General features: G+C 40.6%; 2 protein-coding genes across 4 annotated transcripts in view; one reads left to right on the forward strand and one right to left on the reverse strand.

The window, feature by feature from the left end:
* The window catches only part of LOC121371002 (S-formylglutathione hydrolase-like), a 199,906-nt gene that overhangs the window by 93,736 nt on the left and 82,206 nt on the right, over positions 1-23,964 (forward strand). The gene's annotated exons all lie outside the window — the stretch shown is intronic.
* Positions 722-17,795, reverse strand: LOC121371034 (S-formylglutathione hydrolase-like). Its single transcript, XM_041496651.1, has 7 exons — positions 17,774-17,795; positions 13,134-13,318; positions 8,218-8,316; positions 6,807-6,922; positions 5,870-5,934; positions 2,932-2,991; positions 722-788 (listed from the first exon to the last, which is right to left on the reverse strand). Exons 2-6 carry the CDS (start codon positions 13,144-13,146, stop codon positions 2,955-2,957), a joined length of 330 nt encoding a protein of 109 aa, XP_041352585.1. The 5' UTR covers positions 13,147-13,318; positions 17,774-17,795; the 3' UTR covers positions 722-788; positions 2,932-2,954.

The following is a 23,964-nucleotide window of genomic DNA, read 5'->3' on the forward strand; positions in this document are numbered from 1 at the left end:
TTCGACATAAAATTTTTTGAATGCAGATCTAAAAGTTTAAAGTCCGATTGATATGTCCACGCGAGTGGCCTCGTTAAGGCCATTTGGGTGCACAGCTTAAAGGGACGAGATGGGTTGCATCCCGTCAGGAAAACCCCTAGAATGACGAGAAGCGTTCCAGCGTTCAATCAGTTCCAATGGCCGCATACATCCCAGTAGAAAACTTCATTTCGCTGACAAAAACAACGAAATGAAGGACCCCCAAGTCGAGCACACGAAAGCACGTGCAGTGTGCACAAGCGAAACAAACAAAGTGCACCAAAATTTCACCAGGTACACCAATATTTTACCAGATGCAGCAATATTTTACCAAATGTACTGAAATTTCACAAAATGTACAGATACTTCACACTTCAATTAATATTTCAGAGTGTACTAATATTCATAACAACACATTTTATTTACAGTTATATGGCGTCAGACATATGGTTAAGGACCACACAGATATTGAGAGAGGAAACCCGCTGTCGCCATTTCATGGGCTACTTTTTTCGATTAGCAGCAAGGGCTCTGTTATATGCATCATCCCACAGACAGGATAACACATACCACGACCTCTGATATACCAGTCGTGGTGCACTGGCTAGAATGAGAAATAGCTCAATGGGCCCACTGATGGGGATCGATCCCACGCATCGAGCGAGTGCTTCACCACTCCAATATTTATAACAAGATGTGATTACCTGATCAACAAGAATATTTAGAGGAGGCCCGTTGTACTTCCTCACCAAGTGACATGCATCATAATCCTGTAATAAAGTTAAAAGGAAGTCACAAATATTGATATTTAAACACTCTTGAAGCTTGGTCAGGGCTAACACCAGAAAGGAAATGGATTAGAAGTAGGAAATGTTTTATTTAATGACGCACTCAACACATTTTTACTTATGGTTATATGGCGTCAGACATATGGTTAAGGACCACACAGATATTGAGGGAGAAAACCCGCTGTCGACATTTCATGGGCTATTCTTTTCAAATAAATTATGCTCAATAAATTAAAACTACAAGGCTGCAATCGATGTACACCCCTCCCCTTCTGTTGGTTACCAAGCCTGCACTATTTAAAAACATTAACAGAGCTCATATTTACTTTGAGCCCAGCCACGGCTGTTTGCGAGAGACTTTTCTCAGCTATGAACAGGGTAAAAACATCATCCCAGGGAAGTGTTTTGGGGCAGAGAATGTTAAATAATATACTCACAATAATGACACATGGGCTAAAATCCATAAACATTTTTCAACCAATGCCAGCAATAAAAGAATGGCTTACAAATGGAAAGGGTTCTCGCAACATGCACGGCCACTAAGACCATATATCGACACAATAAAGTTTAAATCAACAAATGGACACTAAAAAATAAAGCTTAAATCAACAAATAGAGAAGACAGTGGATACTACTGGACAGACATATACATTTAGTACTTCCTGAGTAAGTGTTGTACGGTAACCTATTGGCAAAATCCTTTATTTGTGCAATCAAACCAATTACTGTCAATATTATTAAGCACTGTATTAAATTAAATAGGAGTAACACAGTATGGGCAAGTGGAAAAATATATCAGTGAATATCTGATTGATTTTTGAACCCCTGATATATATATATATATATATATATTAAAAATAGGTATTATGAGAATTTCTGTATCACAATAAAAGAGACCTCTGTATCGCAATGTGTATCATAATACATTATTTACAACACCATCAACAGTATTTTGAGGTAGGCTTCTAACAAAATAAAGATAAAAGTTGAAATTTATTCCCAATGTTAAAGTTTGTTTTGTTTAACGACACCACTGGAGCACATTGATTAATTAATCATCAGCTATTGGATGTCAAACATTTTGTAATTCTGTCTCATAGTCATCAGAGGAAAACCGCTACATTTCTTTTTAATGCAGCATCTTTATATGTACTTTCCTAAATACAGGAAAGCACATACCACGGCCTTTGTCCAGTTGTGGTGCACTGGTTGGAATGAGAGAAAAAATCAATCAGCTGAATGGATCCACCGAGGTGGTTTGATCCTGTGATGCAGGCATCTCAAGCGAGCACTCAACTGACTGAGCTAAATCCCGCCCCTTATTCCCATTGCTGTTGCAGAACTTGTGGAGTGTATGGGGGACAGGCTTTTTGAATGAGATTTGAAGGGGGAGGAGGGGTTGGAGAAGGGAAATTCAAGGGTCCAAAGGTGACATTCTCACCTGAGAAAATATTTAATTTCAGGTGTTCAAATGTGGCATTTCCAGTATTTCTAGCACAAATACAAGTTTTAACTGGGGGACATACCCCCCACCCCCACCCCCACTGTCAGGGCCCAGGTACAGGTAGGCAAAGTCATCACAAGCTTGGCGCCGAATGTGTAAAGCTGTAACAGAGAAGAAAAGGGGATGGCTTCCCTCTGAAAAGCTATTTGTCTAAAACATTTAAAACCCCTAGCAGGGCTCACCCTGTGCAGGGCCAAATCAGCCAGTTGGTAAGTTTTCAACAAAGTGCCTACAACATTTAATATTTGGCTAATAAAATATTCTTTAACGTAACCACTTTTTAGTACGTTTCAAGGAAATACTCTATACATTTTAAAATTGGCTCAAACAAAATTTGAGCTCAGACCTAGGTTCAAAAAATTAATGAAAGAATGAACACATGAATGAATGATGAATGAAAGAATGAATGAATGAATGTTTAACGACACCCCAGCAAGAAAAATACACTGGCTATTAGGTAGGTTGAAAAAAAGAAAAGAAAGGAAAAGAAATCACAACACGAACCTTCCATGGTTCTTTGTCAGCTCCGAGATAGCCCGAGAAAGCCTTCACCCCCCCCCCCCCCCCCCCCCCCCCCCATGGACACTCGGTCGGGTTACAGATGGGTGAGAACACACTCACAGACTGGTACTGTCCTGGGGTCTTCAGGCTACAGATCTCAACGCACTGTGACCTCCCATACTGAAAAACAACAACATTCCACACAATGACATCACCAAGTGGAAAATTGGTGCACAGGTAAATCACCATTAAATCAAAGTTTTTTTCTGCATATAAAAATGCATTTGTAGAAAAGGTACTGTGTTCATTATAATTTATATTGTTTACATTTTCATTGTTTCAAGGTATGTAAGAAATAGAATACTACATTTGTGTCCGTTTGATATCATTTATCTTACAACTTGTTGTTTAAAAACGTATCCAACTCGCTTTCGCTTGTTGGATATGATTTCAAACAACTCGTAAGATAAATGGTATCAAACGGAAACTCATGTATTATTCTCTAGATATCCATAAACTCACATACAGAATCGCACATGAGATTATGTTAATGGAGAGCGGGTCTACGGTGGGACCCCCCCCCCCCCCCCCCCCCCCCCCGCAAGTTTATTTTGTTTAACGACACCACTGGAGCACACTGATTAATTAATCCAGGACTTCTAGATTATGGTAGCCCCACTCCCATGGCTAGTGATATTCAATGTTGGGCTAGTAAATAACTACTACTGCAATGCCCGACGGCTAGTTAAAAACAAAATTGAATATATGAATATCCTGACCCCATCCCAACCCCCCAATGTTAGTGTTTTTAAGCTCTATCCCCCTCTTTAGCTGATATATCTGATTATTACTATTATTTAGTAAAATTGTATTGAGTTAAAGTAAAGTAGGACTAGTGAATATTTAATCATGGCTAGTAAATCTTTAATCATTGGGCTATTTTTCATTCCAGCCAGTGCACCACGACTGGTATATCAAAGGTTGTGGTATGTACTACCCTGTTTGTGGGATGGTGCATATAAAAGATCCCTTGCTGCTAATCGAAAAGTGTAGCCCATGAAGTGACGACAGCGGGTTTCCTCTGTCAATATCTATGTGGTCCTTAACCATATATCTGACGCCATATAAACGTAAATGTGTTGAGTGCGTCGTTAAATAAATCATTTCCTTCCTTCCTTCCTTCCTGATAGTCTTAGAGAGGAAACTACTACCTTTTTATATTAGTAGCAAGGGATCTTTTATATGCACCATCCCAGACAGGATAGCACATACCACGACCTTTGATATACCAGTAGTGGTGCACTGGCTGGAACGAAAAATAGCTCAATGGGCCACCGATGCATTTCGATTCCAGACTGACCACGCATCAGGCGAGCACTTTACCACTGGCCTACGTCCCGTCCCAAGGTGGGACAACCACATTGCAGATGGGACATGTAAATTATGAAATCAACAGGTGGGACAACCACATTGCAGATGGGACATGTAAATTATGAAATTAACAGGTGGGACAACCACTCTTTTTTTTAGCAAGAAATATTTTATATGCAGCATCCCAGACAGGATGGTAGATACCAAAGTCTTTCTAATACCAGTTGTGGATCACAGGCTGAAACAAGAATTAGCTCAATGGGCCTATTGATGAGGATCGACCCTAGACACGTCAGGCGAGCCCTTTACCACATAAAATATACAGACTGAATTTTTTAAACAAGGAACTTTATTTAGCCTTTAGACTACTGGATTAAGTTTTGACAAAAAACATGTTGAGTGGGTACAAGTTTAAATTTTTACTCACATATATTCAAATACACATAATAATTTATAAATACATAAAATAAAATTCATATTTGAATCGGTAAGTATTATTATTGTGGGTTTTTATAATTTGTATATTTTATATCGGTTAATTTGACTAAAATTAGGCAAAAAAGAAAAAAAGTTGTGTTTACTTGCCAGCATTTGTGGTAGCTGTCCAGTATTTATGTCTATTATTCCCAATATTTGGTGATTTTCGTTGTTGTAAAACGATCAAATTTATTATCAAATCAGCTGTCACAATCAGCTATTGATCCCTGAAAATGACCGCGACGTGCCGCCATTGTTGTCAAGCAAAAATACTTGCTGAAAACCACTTTTTCAAATCAAAATTACAAGCTATTTTCAATTGAAAACCCCCCAAAAAACGCTACAGATACAGGAAGCTGATTTGTCTTCTGTTTCCTGTGCTACACGATGGGAAATATGAACTGGGGGAATGTACTGTATACAGTGTGTCGAGATGTATGTAATTTTCGTCATCAACATATTTTATTAGTTACATCTTACAATGGCAGCAAACTCAGGAATGTCTTTAAGTGGTGTTCTCAATATGCGATTAGTCGCACCGACTCCTTGTATGCGATTAATCGCACCGACTCCTTGTATGCGATTAGTCGCACCGACTCCTTGTATGCGATTAGTCGCACCGACTTCTTGTATGCGATTAGTCTCACCGACTTCTTGTATGCGATTTGTCGGCCCTACAAAAATTGGAAAGTATAACACTAAAGTCGTTCTGATTTAGGTGTTCTCACAACATGATTTGATCGCATGATAAATGTCGGTGCATCTAATCGCATAACGAGAACAGAAAGAAAGATTTTATTTACGGTTATATGGTGTCAGACATGGTTAAGGACCACAGATATTGAGAGAGGAAACCTGCTGTCGCCACTTCATGGGCTACTCTTTTCGATTAGCAGCAAGGGATCTTTTATATGCACCATCCCACAGACAGGGTGGTACATACCATGGCCTTTGATATACCAGTCGTGGTGCACTGGCTGGAACGAGAAATAGCCCAATGGGCCCACCGATTGGGATCGATACCAGACAGACAGTGCATTGCACGAGTGCTGTACCACTGGGCTACGTCCCGCCCAAAATGAGAACAGAGCTTCAACTAATACTAAGTGCTGACTGCATTTATTGGACTGTTTTACAGTACTGCACTTTAATTAATTTAAATACCTTCACATACTTTTAAAATTAAAAATATACACAACAATATCATTACCTATGTCCAAATATTGACTGCTTGTCGGGAATAGCAGGGAAATTGCTATTAATCAATGCAGGAAGCTGAAATAAAAAGAAGAAAATATAAAAATGATTATATTAATAAGAAATATGAACTAAACATCTGTTAATGACAGTACAGGATATTGTTAAAAAAAAAAAACATGGTGTCATTTTCTCTTAACTTAATACTCTTAATACTTAACCTGACCTCCAACCTATGGCATGCCCTCCCCACCTCCCACCCCACCATGAACTGGGTTTTCTTTCTCCATCACTTCCATGGCTATTTTGTGTCTTATGATAAACAGTTACTAAGACACTTGGTTGATGCAGACAGGACAGCACATACCATTGGCTTTTACCTGTCCATCTCAGTTGTGGGGTACTAAATGGGATGGAAAACCCCCCAGCTCCATCGAGGGTAACTGTTCCTAAGTTCCATCACACCATAAGTGTGCCAGTGTGTTCTACCACTTATTAAAACCAGATCTGAATTAAGTAAACTGAAATGCAAAATAAAGGTTATAATTAGTTTGTAATTACTTAATTACAAATAGGGGAACATTTTGTTTTCAAAATCTTGATTAGCGATATTTCTAGTCCATTGAAAATTAATTAGCAACTACGGTTTAATTTTCTAAAATTGTGTAGTGATTTCTGAAACTTGCGTAGTGAATCGCGATTTGATATTGAATAAAATGTTCCCTGCAAATTCTGTGAAATGATAAACGGCATATCAGCCTGTAATTCTCCTGAATATAGGGTTAATCCTTTCTTAAAAACTAAATTTAATGTTACAGATAAAAATTATATAAACTTTTACATTTATTTTCGTGTTCAGTATATATTATTTTATGACTGATGGTAGACGCTCCATGTAGCATTTCAGGTTCTTCTGTAATAAATAAATTGAAAAATAAAAAGCTCTGCACCTCCTTGGTAATGTAGGAATACATCCTGTAGTTTTTCTTCCACTTGGCATTAACATAAAAACCAGCTCCAGAACCAAAGTCATAGCTGTCATCTTCACCCTCAATATTACACCCACCTGCAGAAAACAAAGTAAAAAACAGAGGAATATTTTGTCTAAAAAACCCTCTTTTTGTATGCAGTTTCTCATATGAAGGAAGGAAGGAAATGTTTTAACGACACACTCAACACATTTTATTTACGATTATATGGTGTCAGACATATGGCTAAGGACCACACAGGTATTGAGAGAGGAAACCTGCTGTCGCCACTTCATGGGCTACTCTTTTTTTCGATTAGCAGCCAGCAAAGAAAGAAAGAAATGTTTTATTTAACGATGCACTCAACACATTTTATTTTACGGTTACATGACATCAGACATATGGTCAAGGACCACACAGATTTTGAGAGGAAATCCGCTGTCGCCACTTCATGGGCTACTCTTTCCGATTAGCAGCAAGGGATCTTTTATTTGCGCTTTCCACAGGCAGGATAGCACAAACCATGGCCTTTGTTGAACCAGTTATGGATCACTGGTCAGTGCAAGTGGTTTACACCTACCCATTGAGCCTTGTGGAGCACTCACTCAGGGTTTGGAGTCGATATCTGGATTAAAAATCCCATGCCTCAACTGGGATCCAAACCCAGTACCTACCAGCCTGTAAACCGATGGCCTAACAACGACGCCACCGAGGCTGGTAGCAGCCAGCAAAGGATATTTTATATGCCCCATCCCACAGACAGGGTAGTGCATACCACCACCTTTGATATGCCAGTCGTGGTGAACTGGCTGGAGCAAGAAATAGCCCAATGGGCCCACCAACGGGGATCGATCCCAGATGGATCACACATCGAGCGAGTGCTTTACCACTGGGCTACGTTTCGCCCTTTCCCATATGATGTACCAATCATGGACACTGGTTGAAACAGGAAAATAACTGTGTTCGTCAACTGAATATTAGGTGACCACGCTATGGGTGTGTTGCCAAAAACTCGAATCTACCTAGAAAAAAGGGTCGACCCAAATTGTTTTTTCAATATATAATTTGGGGAAGCGCATTTTTTATGGATATATAGGTGAAATTAATACATATGTAACATTTTATCTGGACCTATAGGGGTCAACGTACTTTTTAAAAACAACTTTAAAAACCTGATCTACCCTACCTAATTAATTTTTTAGCATATTCCCAGAAACTAAACATTTTTTAGGCCTAAGATAACATAATGTAAAGTACATGTACTTACAAAAGTTAAAATTAAAGTTTGTTTTGTTTAACGACATGTTGACGTATTAATCATCGACTATTGGATGTGACCGATCCTAGACAGAATGGGCAAGTGAGCACCTTACCACTGGGCTAAAGTACTTATGAGGGCTTGTGTCTGGTGCGACAACAATTATTCCGTGTTCTGATGTGTATCTCTGAGCACCGGCTTTGGTTACAAAGTTCTGCTCAGTGCACGTCAGACCTGGAAAGAAAAGGAATGTTTAGTCACCAGTGGTAACTTACATGTATTTCAGTAACACCCGTAAGTTTCATCGTTTGCCAGGAAAGGTGAGTGACAACTCCTGCTCTCCTCCACACTCACCTGCATCATCTTAATCATGGGGCGGGTGAGTGACTGCTGCTCTCCTCCACACTCGCCTGCATCATCTTAATCATGGGACAGGTGAGTGACAACTCCCGCTCTCCTCCACACTCGCCTGCATCATCTTAATCATGGGGCAGGTGAGTGACAACTGCTGCTCTCCTCCACACTCGCCAGCATCATCTTAATCATGGGACAGGTGAGTGACAACTGCTGCTCTCCTCCACACTCGCCTGCATCATCTTAATCATGGGGCAGGTGAGTGACAACTGCTGCTCTCCTCCACACTCACCTGCATCATCTTAATCATGGGACAGGTGAGTGACAACTGCTGCTCTCCTCCACACTCACCTGCATCATCTTAATCATGGGGCAGGTGAGTGACAACTGCTGCTCTCCTCCACACTCACCTGCATCATCTTAATCATGGGGCAGGTGAGTGACAACTGCTGCTCTCCTCCACACTCACCTGCATCATCTTAATCATGGGACAGGTGAGTGACAACTGCTGCTCTCCTCCACACTCACCTGCATCATCTTAATCATGGGGCAGGTGAGTGACAACTGCTGCTCTCCTCCACACTCACCTGCATCATCTTAATCGTGGGGCAGGTGAGTGACAACTGCTGCTCTCCTCCACACTCACCTGCATCATCTTAATCGTGGGACAGGTGAGTGACAACTGCTGCTCTCCTCCACACTCACCTGCATCATCTTAATCGTGGGACAGGTGAGTGACAACTGCTGCTCTCCTCCACACTCACCTGCATCATCTTAATTGTGGGGCAGGTGAGTGACAACTCCTGCTCTCCTCCACACTCACCTGCATCATCTTAATCATGGGGCAGGTGAGTGACAACTCCTGCTCTCCTCCACACTCACCTGCATCATCTTAATCGTGGGGCAGGTGAGTGACAACTCCCGCTCTCCTCCACACTCGCCTGCATCATCTTAATCTCTTAATCGTGGGGCAGGTGAGTGACAACTCCCGCTCTCCTCCACACTCGCCTGCATCATCTTAATCATGGGGCAGGTGAGTGACAACTCCCACTCTCCTCCACACTCACCTGCATCATCTTAATCATGGGGCAGGTGAGTGACAACTCCCGCTCTCCTCCACACTCGCCTGCATCATCTTAATCATGGGGCAGGTGAGTGACAACTCCCGCTCTCCTCCACACTCACCTGCATCATCTTAATCATGGGGCAGGTGAGTGACAACTCCCGCTCTCCTCCACACTCACCTGCATCATCTTAATCATGGGGCAGGTGAGTGACAACTCCTGCTCTCCTCCACACTCGCCTGCATCATCTTAATCTTAATCATGGGACAGGTGAGTGACAACTCCTGCTCTCCTCCACACTCGCCTGCATCATCTTAATCATGGGGCAGGTGAGTGACAACTGCTGCTCTCCTCCACACTCGCCTGCATCATCTTAATCATGGGGCAGGTGAGTGACAACTCCTGCTCTCCTCCACACTCACCTGCATCATCTTAATCATGGGGCAGGTGAGAGACAACTGCTGCTCTCCTCCACACTCGCCTGCATCATCTTAATCATGGGGCAGGTGACTGAGAACTCCTGCTCTCCTCCACACTCACCTGCATCATCTTAATCATGGGGCAGGTGAGTGACAACTGCCGCTCTCCTCCACACTCACCTGCATCATCTTAATCGTGGGGCAGGTGAGTGACAACTCCCGCTCTCCTCCACACTCACCTGCATCATCTTAATCATGGGGCAGGTGAGTGACAACTGCTGCTCTCCTCCACACTCACCTGCATCATCTTAATCGTGGGGCAGGTGAGTGACAACTCCCGCTCTCCTCCACACTCACCTGCATCATCTTAATCATGGGGCAGGTGAGTGACAACTGCTGCTCTCCTCCACACTCACCTGCATCATCTTAATCGTGGGGCAGGTGAGTGACAACTCCCGCTCTCCTCCACACTCACCTGCATCATCTTAATCGTGGGACAGGTGAGCGACAACTGCTGCTCTCCTCCACACTCACCTGCATCATCTTAATCGTGGGACAGGATTTAGCTCTGTCAGTTGAGTGCTCGCTTATATATATCAAATTATGAAATAAACTTAAATATCCCCCATGTTATGAATTTGTTCAATGAACAGAGAGAAAATGTGTCTACATATGAGAGAGAGAGAGAGAGAGAGAGAGAGAGAGAGAGAGAGAGAGAGAGAGAGAGAGAGAGAGAGAGAGAGAGAGAGTGGGAGACAGAGAGACAGAGAGAGAGAGAGAGAGAGAGAGAGAGAGAGAGAGAGAGAGAGGGAGACAGAGAGACAGAGAGAGAGAGAGAGAGGAGGTAGGGAAGGAGAGAGGGAGGGGGGAGGTAGGGAAGAAGCGAGGGAGAGGGTTATGGAGAGGGGGAGACACAGCCGGTCTGAGAGAGAGAGAGAAAGGCAAAGTAGACAGTATCACATTTTGGTTTTGATATCTATGATTTTAGATATCATGTTAATTGACATTTCACTTTGCTTATTTCTGGTCTAAGGATGTGATCAATATTTACAAGCTATGCACAATTTTCATATGACATTGGATAATTCCATATATGTAGATTCTTTTAACAGATATTCAACAATGGGGTTTGCTGACTCTAATATAAACTGTAAACAAAGAATACACCATTTAACAGATATTCAACAATGGGGTTTGCTGACTCTAATAAAAAATGTAAACAAAGAATACCCCATAATATCACATGATACGTATCGTCATACAGGAAACTTCAATTTACTTCCTAATACGTATATATTTTTGGTGCAAGAAATTGTTGGGAAGGAAGGAAGAAAAATTGTATTTAATGACAGTCAACACAATTTATTTATGGTCATATGGTGTCAGACACATGGTTAACGACCACACTGTCGCCACTTCATAGGCTACTCATTTCAATAATGTGTCATGTCATGTCATAGGGTTTTACGTGCACATTCAGTACAAGCTGTTGTAGCGCACGCCTGTCGTGGGCACAAGAGCCGGCCTTGGCCGGCTCCTCCATCCATGACAGGAAAGGTGGGGGGAGGGGAGTTTGGGCTAAGTACTATATATATATACATTAGCAGTGCTCTACGAAGCAAGTTCAAATTTACTCTTCCCTGGCCAGTAGAGTATAATATTTTAGTTGCCACTCGCCAGCCATTTGTATTTAGTAGCCAGCTTATAACTACCTGTATACTGCATAATATATACTAGTATTAGATTTTTAAATAGAGTGAATAAAGAAATTTAAAATAACTTGATTTTTCAAACAAACTGCCGATAGAAAACAAGTTTCATAGAAGATAAATTGCTACTATTCCACTGTGTTTTCCGAATTCCAGTTTTATTTACAAATTAAAGTAAAATGATTGGACAGTCACCAATAGGTGTATGGGCACATCTTTTTAGTGGGGGGGGGGCTGAACTGAACTTGCCCGAATGACGTGACATCATCTGACATCCTTGCCCGAATGACCAAACAATTTTTACCCGAATAGATAAATTATCACACAACTGGGGGGGGGGGGGGGGGGGGGGGCCTGCTGCCCCCACAGGCCCCCCCCTCCTGTATGCCTATGCAGTCACCAACTGGCGAATGTGATTTTATTTTTTAGATGTCAGGGAATTTTTTTAGTCGCCATGGTGAGTATTTTACTCGCTTTGTAGAGCACTGATTAGAACTAACACCTGGACATGGCATGGTACTGGCCAATTTATCATAAATGTATACTAATGAAAAAATAAAAATAAAAGAAATATTTCATTTAACAATGCACTCAACACATTTTAACTAGTCATATGGCATCAGACATATGGTTGAGGATTACACAGATGATGGCAGAGAAAACCCACAGTTGCCACTCCTCTTCAATTAGCAGCAAGGGATCTTCTATAAAGGCACAGTTCCACAGATAGGATAGATCATACCACCATCCCGCCCCGGAATTGGTCACTGGCGAAGTCAGAGGCTGAGTCCGGGGTGGGCGTGCCTGAACCTCTGCGGATATGGGCACGTTAATAGAGTTCCCATCCCATCCCATCATACCACCACATTTGTTACACCAGTTGGTCAAACACTGGCTGGAACAACAAAATGGCCCAATGAGCTCACCAATGGGGACTGATCCCAGAACGACCTCACATCAGGCTAGAACTGCTATTGGAGACAAAGACGCAGCGGAAGTAAGATCCAATTTGAACCCACCATACCTCTCACCACCCACCACCCACTATAAAATAATCTCTGGAAAGCAGTAAAGACACACCATCGTATATGGTAAACTATGGCTATTTGGTGTCAAGATACATGTATGGTTATTTTGATACTAACTCAAGAACTGAAGTGATTGGAAGCCTGCTTCCCCCATATACATGTACTAGTAGTCTACTACTTCAGTCCCATCCATGTAAGTCCATCAAGGGTGATTTATCATAAATGTATGACCCACTGGTGTAGGAAATGGGGGGCATGTGCTCCCCCCACTTTTCAGACATTTTGTTTTATATTTGCTTTATAATTGTGTAAAAGTGTGTAAATATAAAAGTGTGCCCCCCCCCCCCCCCCCCCCACGTTTTGGCACCTTCCTTCGCCACTGCAGACCCAATCACACCTCAAAGGAATAGCCTTACCACTAAGCTATATCCCTCCCCCTCCCCAACAAAGAAACAACAAAAGAGAAATGGTTCTTACTTTGCTTAGACATTTTTCCTGTTCAATGCACTCTTTAATAATGTGTCTTATACTAGCACTCGGCTGTGATCCAGTAAACACACAGTTGCGATCATAACAACTAGATCTCTGGATTGAACAGTTTTCTTCCCTTTTCCTTTGCCCTTGCCTTTTCCTTTTCCCTTTTCTTTTTTCTTACCCGGCATCTAAAAAACAAAAACAATTATATTAAAAAAATAAAATATAAAAAGTATGGAAAACATTGCACATACACATACGGTACATGTACTTTTTAAATATATACAGTGAAACCTCTCAAAACCAGACCCTCTAAAACTGGAATTCCCTCAAAACCGGACGTTTTTCAACATCTCTTTTTAAATATATGTGCAGAATAGAACCTCTCTAAACTGGATACCTCTTAAAACTGGACGTTTTACTTGATCCAGAGGGTGTTCAGTTTAGGAGAGTTTCACTGTATGTATATATACTACTCAAAAGAATTTAAGGGTCAGACGATATTTTCGACATTATTTTCTGAATGTCAATTATATTAGCTAGACCATAATGTCACGCATGGTATTGTTCCATTTTGACGAAAGTGGGTCTAAGCAATCCATAAATGAATTAAAATCCACTGTCATTGACACTGTCGACTAGTTCTAATGGCGAAAACATGCTTACATTTGCACGTAAATTAGGGCGAAAGCGAAAGGTCTGCTAAGTGCCCATAACTTGCTTTTTCACAAAGCGCTTCATTTGCACGCTTTGCACGTGTATTCCATGTTCCCAATGCTGAATTTCCGTATAATTGGAGCTTGCGTTCGTGTACGGTGCACACTCCAAATTCGACAATGGTACGACTTCAACTGACTATCGAAGTTCGAGGAAGGGCTATTGCTTGGCTTCAGGATGGCAATACGCAAAGAAATGTTGCTCTGAGACTTGGTGTCAGTCAGAGTGTAGTTGGCCGACTGTGGCAACGGTACCAAGCAACGAATTCTGTTCGAAATCATCCACGTTCGGGAAGACCCCGAAGCACTACAAATAGAGAGGACCGTTACATCACCAATATGGCTCTACGTCAACGCACAACCACTGCACGCTGATTACGTGACAATCTGCGGACTGCGACTGGAACTCGAGTGTCTGATCAAACCATACGCAATCGTCTGAGAGCCAATAATCTAAGCTGCCGTCGCCAGGCTGTTCGACCACCACTCCTACCACGTCACAGAACGGCCAGACGTCACTGGTGCACACTTCATCTGCGGTGGCAACGTGTTCAGTGGGGTCGAGTGATGTTCACTGATGAGTCCAGGTTTAGTCTCCAGTTCAACGACGGTCGGGTTCGTGTCTACAGACGTCCTGGGGAGCGCTTCACTGACGTTAACGTTAGACAACGTCACCGGTTCGGTGGTGGCAGCGTCATGGTGTGGGGCGGCATCTCTATCCACCACAGGACCCCCCTCTATGTGGTGGATGGCAATCTGAATGGAATCCGCTATCTGAATGAGATTATCCGGCCGTTGGTTCTCCCAGGCCTTCAGCAGATTGGCGGCGGGGCAGTTCTGCAGGATGACAATGCCAGACCCCACTGCGCCAGGGTGGTAACGGACTTTCTCAGACAACAAGGTATCGCCAGGATGGATTGGCCAGCATATTCGCCTGACTTGGCCCCAATAGAGCACGCCTGGGACGAATTAGGCAAGAGAGTTCGGGATAACCATGCCCCTCCGGCCAACCTTCATGATCTGGGTCAACTTCTTATGGCAGAGTGGCAGGCCATTCCCCAAGAGTTCTTCAGACGTCTGATCAACAGCATGAGGCAACGATGTGTCGAGTGTATTCGCGCCAGGGGTGGATTCACACACTATTAAACGAATGTTCTAATGTGTAAAATCCATGTTTGACAACCTTCAACTTTGACAGCATGTCATGTGACTTTCTTGTATACAGTGACGTTTATTTGTGTTTTTTTGTAAATATGGAACAATAAATAAAAAAATTGGTGTAGTTTACATCATCAATCTAATACACTCTGAAACTTATTTGGTTATAAATTTTTGACCCTTAAATTCTTTTGAGTAGTATATATATCTGTTAGGCAGTTTTAATAATATTGTCAGGCCACTTTAAACCATCTACTAAGTTGTTAAATTTTACCATTTGAAAATATCTGCTCTTAGACCTTTTTGGAAAGATCTCCTGAGATTATCACTGATCATTAGTTGTGATGGAAATGAAATTAAATGCAGATTGTTTTGAAAACCTTTTAAGTTTTATACTGAAATATTTTTAATAGTCATATTGGATATTTTGTAATTGTTTATGAATTTAGTGACTATAGTAATTTGGCAAACGTATCTTTAAATTTTTTAATTATGTTAGGAATTAATTATTAAATAGAAATATTGTCTGTATGTACAGGATTTTGTTCAAAAGCTATCATTAAAATATATTAGGTCTCACTACACAGTTGACTTCCGGGTGAGAGTTCATCCATCATGGTCTACTATAGTTCCTAATTGTGACACATGTTATGGTTCACATATTCACTTCCTGGAAATGGTGAAGAATTAAAACGACATGTGTGTTTAATGGTAAGCCTTCTGGCTGTATTTTACCCATGTTATTTTGTAATATTGTGCATTGACTTTTGGGGACATGGGTGCAGTGGCGGATCTAGAGTTGTAATGAGGGGGGGTCTGAAATTGCAAGGCACGAAGTGCCTTGACCGAGGGCGCAAAGCGCCTGAGCCTTTAGGGGTGTCCGGGGGCATGCCCCCCCTGAACATTTTCAAATATAAAGGGTAAAAAACGCTATTTTCTCACATCTGAGTAAAAAAAGAAAAAGTTTTGAAGGACGATTTTGGACAATTGTTAGGTGTTTGTTCATGTGTTAGAACGATTTTAATTTTTTTAATCTTTTAAAATTCATGAACAAGTCGTTATTTTTGGGGCGCCCGCATGTGTCTTCAATGGACATAAAACCGTTTGCAGAAGGCTACGTTCATTTAATAAACTATTATATTATATGTTTCAATCATTTTGTTATTGTTCAGAGGAAAATCAAACAAAGGTAAATTACTTAATTAACTCTAGTGTGTCGAGTTGGGTAGCATACGTCACTACGCTCACCGTATATAAATCACTGTACTGCTTGATGCAACTACCGGCCTCCGTGGTGTATACGACGCAGACTACAGTCTGGTAGGAACAGTGTTCGAATCCCGCTCGTGGATTTCACTTTCTGACTCCAACCCAGAGTGAGTGCTCTGCCAGGCTCAATGGGTAGGTGCAATCGATTTTTAATCCAGGGAATGATGCTCTACATAAGCGAGTGCTCCACAAGGCTCAATTGGTAGGTGTAACCATTTACATTGACCAGGGTCCCACTACTTGTTTAATAAAGGCTGTGGTATGTGCGTTTCTGTCTTTGGGAATGTGCATATAAAAGATCCCTTGCTGTTTCGAAAATGGGAAGCAGGTTTATCACTCACGAATGGGAGAATGACTGCCAAATTTCACTGGAGGATGTCTATGAGCTGCATGTAGCCGAGCAAACCGATTGATGATTTCATCAATGTTCACCTCACAACCATAATGGATGTGCATCATAGCAAGCCCATTTATGCGATCCTCTGTCATTGTGCTTCGCATGTATGTTTCAAGGTGACGAAGGGCACTGATTGTTCTCTCACATTCTGCACTGGTGACACCGAAAGTACAGACCAATTTTAAGCAAGTGTGGATGTTGGGGGAAAATGCTCTATCTGCAGATTTAAGGAACGCCGTTACCGCAAAAATAATTTGGGTTAGCAAGACTATTAACGCTAGCCTCGACGTTGCGTTCATTGTTTATTCTGTGTAAAACATGGTAAACACCGAACGAAATAAAACGGACGAGTTTGAAGAAACGTACGATTAACATTATATTTTTTAATGTGTTGTAGGCATATATAGCCTACGTACATGCTCTATTTAGATGCTCATAAAAAATATTTTCCACAGAAATTCAGGGGCTTAGACCCCCCTATAAAGCTTGGGGGTGGGGGGGGTCTTCAGACCCTTCAGACCCATTCTAGATCCGCTGCTGTGGGTGTATAGCTCAAGAGACAGCCGGAGTGAATCGGTTTATGAACCACCTGTTCGGACCGGTACTACAGCCAGATGCGGTCATATAGCAAAAAACTGAGACGGAAATGTTCTCAATTTTTGAGTGAAGATAAATGCTTATATAATGTATGTTCAAAATGGTGTATGTTGTTAGTGCCAACGAGAACCCGTTCTATTGGCAATCTTCATTTGAAGTTGGGCAATTTAACACGGGTTTCAATGGCAGATGATATCTATGTAGTGAGACCTTAACTGAAATTACCAAAATACTGTGTCTATGGATGGATATTTTACCCATAAAAAGTAAGTCATATTTAAAGTTACATATTAACCAACACGACATTTGTGTTCTTTCCAAAACTAACTATTCTTAATCGACGTTATATAATTTCGAAAACTGATATCATCAACATATAATTAATACTGTATGATTTGACAGGGTCAATCATATTCGTATACACAATAAACTTTAAATTATTGATTACTAGTATAACATGAAAGAAATTTCCTTTCAAAGTTAAAACAAATAAGCAAATGATTTACCTTGCAGTTGGTTTTTTGTCACTGTTGTTAACTATACTGTATGTAATTTCACCAGTGAAAAGCTTCTCAAGGGGAGATCAAACTCACCAAAGAACGCGGAAGTAATTTGTGGAAATCTCCTGAACAATTTGAAGTGAGTAACCTTCGTTTAAACTAAAGAATATGGAAAATACTAATCTCGATTGAGATTCGTAGACGCCAGTAGAAGTTTTGAATCTCAATCGAGTTCAGGAAAATACGTTTTGATTAATGTAGGGGCATTTTGTTTTTAACATCTTGATTAGCGATATTTGTTGTCAATTGATAATTGAATAGCAACTAGGCCCACTGTTAAATGTTTTAACATTGTGTAGCGATCTCTGAAACTTGCAGTTGCAAAGCGAATCACGACGCGATACTGAAAGAAAGAAAGAAATGTTTTATTTAACGACGCACTCAACACATTTTATTTACGGTTATATGGCGTCAGACATATGGTTAAGGACCACACAGATTTTGAGAGGAAACCCGCTGTCACCACTTCATGGGCTACACTTTCCGATTAGCAGCAAGGGATCTTTTATTTGCGCTTCCCACAGGCAGGATAGCACAAACCATGGCCTTTGTTGAACCAGTTATGGATCACTGGTCGGTGCCAGTGGTTTACACCTACCCATTGAGCCTTGCGGAGCGATACGGAAAGGGACATTACTGAGTTTGCTGCAATTTTTAAGATGTAATTGACTAATAGACTTTTTAACGATTGCAATTATATATCAAATATATTTTTCTGCATGATATATTAGTAGCTGTATATTAAACGTGTTTCTGATCGTTCTGATATTTGTACTGGGTTAAATTTCCTTTTATTTCCTAAAATAAATTATTTGAAGACAAAATCCAGTTTGGGCTTCTTGCAAATATTAAGACGACCAGAAACACATTGAATATACAGACAATGATATTCTAAACAAGAAAATATATTTAATATGTAAGTTTAATCGTATAAATATTTTATTAGTCGGAAACATCTTACAATGTAGCAAACTCGGGAATGTCCCTCGAACAAAATGTTCCCTTTACAGTCACTGTACAGGATATTATTGTCAACAAAGTATAATGGGTTGATGCTAGAAGGGAAGAATTATTCAGAATTTTTTTTTATAAACATATTGGGCCTGAACTGATTTATTAAATTAATCCAGAACATGTGTGGGCGTTTGATTAGAACTGATGAGAGCAGGTCAACTCGCCCCAAACCAACTTGCCCCCTACTAACTCGCCCCAGCGCTTGGTCAGCTCGCCCCACACTGTTTAGTCATCTCATATTATTACCGTTTTATTAATTAAATATACCAATATTTTAAGCAATAGTGTGCATTAAATATTGTTGAATATGCACACAAGTCAGAGTCCAAAAGCCTTGCGTGATCATTCTTTTAAGGATATAAGGGACAAGCTCACAAAGGTTAAGATAGGCTTGACAGTTCTTAGCCCGATTACTCTGACTGTAAGGCCACACTTTTTTATTTTTCAGATTAGGCCAAATAAAAAATAAAAAGTTGGTGATCGTCCTTTTGATCACACAAATCGGGAGGGGGGGGGGGGGGGGGGGGGGGGGGGGGACTGTTTTTACTATAAATTTTTTTCTGTGAAACACTTTATAAAACCCTGGAGACCAGGAGTAGCAGCCAACAGGATGTTGTAGTTCCTTCACTGGCTGCCAGATGGACCTGGTGATGGTTTAACCCGTTACGGTGCTTACGAAAGTTGAATTGCTGCTATCTCGACGCATTTTTAACAGTTTTTAACAAAATAAAAAATAAAATAAATTCAGGTACGGGCGCATTTTTCAGATACAGGCGGGGACGATCACCAACTCTTTTTTTTTTTTTTGGTCTTACGCATCCGCCGATGTTCATTTTGCCAAAATTTAAAAAAATTAAAAATCAGTTGTCAGACAATTTTTTATTTTATTTTTCCACCTACAATTTTTTCAGACGCAGTGTCGGGAAATATGAAATAAATAAAAGCACAAGCCTTGAAATAAGCTAGATCAGCATTTACAAGCCCCAATCCAATTCCAACTCTGTAAGATTTTGTCGGTGAACTTTCAACTTCGATCCGGAAGTATTTTATTTGGTGTGGTGCAACCTGAAGTGGAGTGGTGTATACAAAAGTGGAATTCCATCCCATCTGAAACGGAGTGCTGAAGAATCGTTCTCTCCCCTGAAATTTCATGTATTAATTAATATGTATATTGTAATTTTATCTTGATGAATTTTCATTAAAAATAGTGCAAAGTATGTTTTGAATGGTGTTTCAAAAGGAAGAGATATGACTGTCTCAAAAGGGAGAGATATGACTTTGTTTTATGGAGTTTTTTGTTACAGAATTTGTGTACGAACATTGACATGTTTACCTTTCAGTTACACTCTGGTCCATCTTTTGAATTTCACATGTGCACATGCACATGTTGTTTTCTTCTGAAATATTAATAAAACAATTTGTATTTTTTTTAAAATCTTGGCTTGTTGTTTTTATATTTCTTTGGGGCTGGTTGATAGTAGTTTCCTCTCATACACAGCATGCAATACCTGGCTTCAGTATATCAAGGCTGGGATAGTAGTTTCCTCTCATACACAGCATGCAATACCTGGCTTCAGTATATCAAGGCTGGTTGATAGTAGTTTCCTCTCATACACAGCATGCAATACCTGGCTTCAGTATATCAAGGCTGGGATAGTAGTTTCCTCTCATACACAGCATGCAATACCTGGCTTCAGTATATCAAGGCTGGGATAGTAGTTTCCTCTCATTCACAGCATGCAATACCTGGCTTCAGTATATCAAGGCTGGGATAGTAGTTTCCTCTCATACACAGCATGCAATACCTGGCTTCAGTATATCAAGGCTGGGATAGTAGTTTCCTCTCATACACAGCATGCAATACCTGGCTTCAGTATATCAAGGCTGGGATAGTAGTTTCCTCTCATACACAGCATGTAATACCTGGCTTTAGTATATCAAGGCTGGTTGATAGTAGTTTCCTCTCATACACAGCATGCAATACCTGGCTTCAGTATATCAAGGCTGGTTGATAGTAATTTCATCTCATACACAGCATGCAATACCTGGCTTCAGTATATCAAGGCTGGGATAGTAGTTTCCTCTCATACACAGCATGCAACACCTGGCTTCAGTATATCAAGGCTGGTTGATAGTAGTTTCCTCTCATACACAACATGCAATACCTGGCTTCAGTATATCAAGGCTGGGATAGTAGTTTCCTCTCATACACAGCATGCAATATCTGGCTTCAGTATATCAAGGCTGGGATAGTAGTTTCCTCTCATACACAACATGCAATACCTGGCTTCAGTATATCAAGGCTGGGATAGTAGTTTCCTCTCATACACAGCATGCAATACCTGGCTTCAGTATATCAAGGCTGGGATAGTAGTTTCCTCTCATACACAGCATGCAATACCTGGCTTCAGTATATCAAGGCTGGGATAGTAGTTTCCTCTCATACACAGCATGTAATACCTGGCTTTAGTATATCAAGGCTGGTTGATAGTAGTTTCCTCTCATACACAGCATGCAATACCTGGCTTCAGTATATCAAGGCTGGTTGATAGTAATTTCATCTCATACACAGCATGCAATACCTGGCTTCAGTATATCAAGGCTGGGATAGTAGTTTCCTCTCATACACAGCATGCAACACCTGGCTTGAGTATATCAAGGCTGGTTGATAGTAGTTTCCTCTCATACACAACATGCAATACCTGGCTTCAGTATATCAAGGCTGGGATAGTAGTTTCCTCTCATACACAGCATGCAATACCTGGCTTCAGTATATCAAGGCTGGGATAGTAGTTTCCTCTCATACACAGCATGCAATACCTGGCTTCAGTATATCAAGGCTGGGATAGTAGTTTCCTCTCATACACAGCATGCAATACCTGGCTTCAGTATATCAAGGCTGGGATAGTAGTTTCCTCTCATACACAACATGCAATACCTGGCTTCAGTATATCAAGGCTGGGATAGTAGTTTCCTCTCATACACAGCATGCAATACCTGGCTTCAGTATATCAAGGCTGGGATAGTAGTTTCCTCTCATACAGAGCATGCAATACCTGGCTTCAGTATATCAAGGCTGGGAACCTCATGCAATACCTGGCTTCATATATCACTGGGAACCTCTTTGGATCTTTTTTTAATTTTATTTCTCCTCCATCCCGAACTTCTTACTGAAAACATCCGTAATACAGAAAAATAAAAATAACAGGAATTGGGTGAATTTTATTTTTATTTCATCATCTGACATTGCCTCCTTCAAAAAAAGAAAAAATCTATTATCCTAAAGAAAAAAAAAGTGGCCAAAGATAGCTAGATGGACATTTGGAAGGTTTTATGCTCTCATTACAATCAGAGACCAAGCTATGTAATGTTTTCACAATTGCTGCTCACCAAAGAGTAGTCAAAGATTCTTGCTCTAATACCGCAACAATCCTTTGTTTTCAAGACGTCAAAAATCTTTATATCGATAATTTTTGAGTTCCTTGATATAACAAAATCCACATATTAATCACTAACACATACACTACAGAAAGAAACCTGACAGCACCCACATCCAGCTAAGCTTAGGCAAACTTCGGACAGCAGAATTCTAAGGTAGCTGACCTATATTGTGATATACAAACCCATCACCAGGAATCTTTGAGTGGGGATTGCGGTGGATTAATTTGCGAGCCTCGAGAGCCCACAGGTCACCCACCCCTAAGTCCACGAGGGAACCTCTGGGGCATCCTCCCCCTCTCCCACATTTTCAAAATCATATTTCATCATATTTCAGTAGCTATTTCGTACATTCTGGATTAAAAAGAAATTAGCCCCATGACAGTTAATTAAAATAAACCTTGAGCATACGCCAGCCAGCTGATTATACCAGCTAGACGTTTTAGGTTATTAATTCGATGCAATCATCCCTATACTAATAGTTTCCTATTTCCTCAATGTATTGCTTTATACAGAAATAAATGGTTGTAACTGATTTTGTTTTAATTGGAGATTTTAAGCCTGACTTCTAACCAGTCACTGTCCAGGGATAATAATCTCTGGGAGCAGGTGAGCAGCAGGTTTCAGGGGACATTTTATTTGACAGTATTGCTAGCCCACAAATAGTTTTTTGGTGGTTGAAAACAGAAAGAATTGCATTAAATTGTAAACAAGCCATCTAATACAAGACATGAATAGTCTGCGGTTGACGTGTAACTGTGAATCAGTGACCATGACCAATTATAAATTAATCCAATGACCAGGTCACTGGAAAATTGTAAAAATACATGTTGACAAACCAAAGTCAGTGCCAGTCTCAGTCTGTCTGTCTCTCCTCACTCCCCCTTTCTCCCTCTCTCTCTTCTCTCTCTTCCACTCTCTCTGTCTAATTCTCTGTTTCTCCTCTATTACTCTTTCTTTATCTCTATCGTTCATGTACTCTCTCTCTCTCTCTCTCTCTCTCTCTCTCTCTCTCTCTCTCTCTCTCTCTCTCTCTCTCTCTCTCTCTCTCAATACCATGTTAAAAGTGCTATGTATATATGTTTGTAGGTGATGCATAGCATTTTCCCAGTGAAGTAAGATGTCAGAAAATAGTGATATTATACAACATTCAACCCAGTCCAGTGAGATTGCTGGTAAGTAGCTTCTGTTTCTTAACTGTATCTAGTATACACAGTGAGACTCTTGTAAGTAGCATATGTTTTTTAAGTGTATTTAGTAAGGACTTATACATACATGTCATGATGTAAATGATTGGACAATATTTAAGAATGTAACTACATGTATTAGTAAACTGTTGTAAAGTAACACAATTTAATGCATCACATGATAGCTTCTTCCCATAGAACAGTTCTAAGAACCACAGGGCTTGAACTTAAGAATTTTTCTCCAATAGCAATTTTAAAAAGAATTGCCATGGGTGAAATAGTCCACCGATGGCCATTTTTAGCCTGCCTATGGCAATTTTTTTAAAAGTAACATTTGCAGGAAACAGTCATGACTGAAAGGCTATCTTGTTATATGTAGATATCTTTTAAATGTACAAATGTTAAATATTGGCAGATAATGTACGCGGAAAGTACGCGGAATTTAAAGATACACTCGACGCACCCCAGAAAGATGTGTGCCATCTATACACCCGATAA

This window comes from Gigantopelta aegis, chromosome 1, assembly GCF_016097555.1.
Source record: "Gigantopelta aegis isolate Gae_Host chromosome 1, Gae_host_genome, whole genome shotgun sequence".
Lineage (NCBI taxonomy): Eukaryota > Metazoa > Mollusca > Gastropoda > Neomphalida > Peltospiridae > Gigantopelta > Gigantopelta aegis.

Excerpts from the sequence above, each read along its gene's own strand:
- LOC121371034 (XM_041496651.1), bottom strand. Across the intron at positions 5,935-6,806 it reads ATTCCTACATTACCAAGGAG|CTTCCTGCATTGATTAATAG; the intron begins GTGCAGAGCTTT and ends TTTTTATTTCAG. Across the intron at positions 2,992-5,869 it reads CAGTCAATATTTGGACATAG|TATGGGAGGTCACAGTGCGT; the intron begins GTAATGATATTG and ends GTTGTTTTTCAG.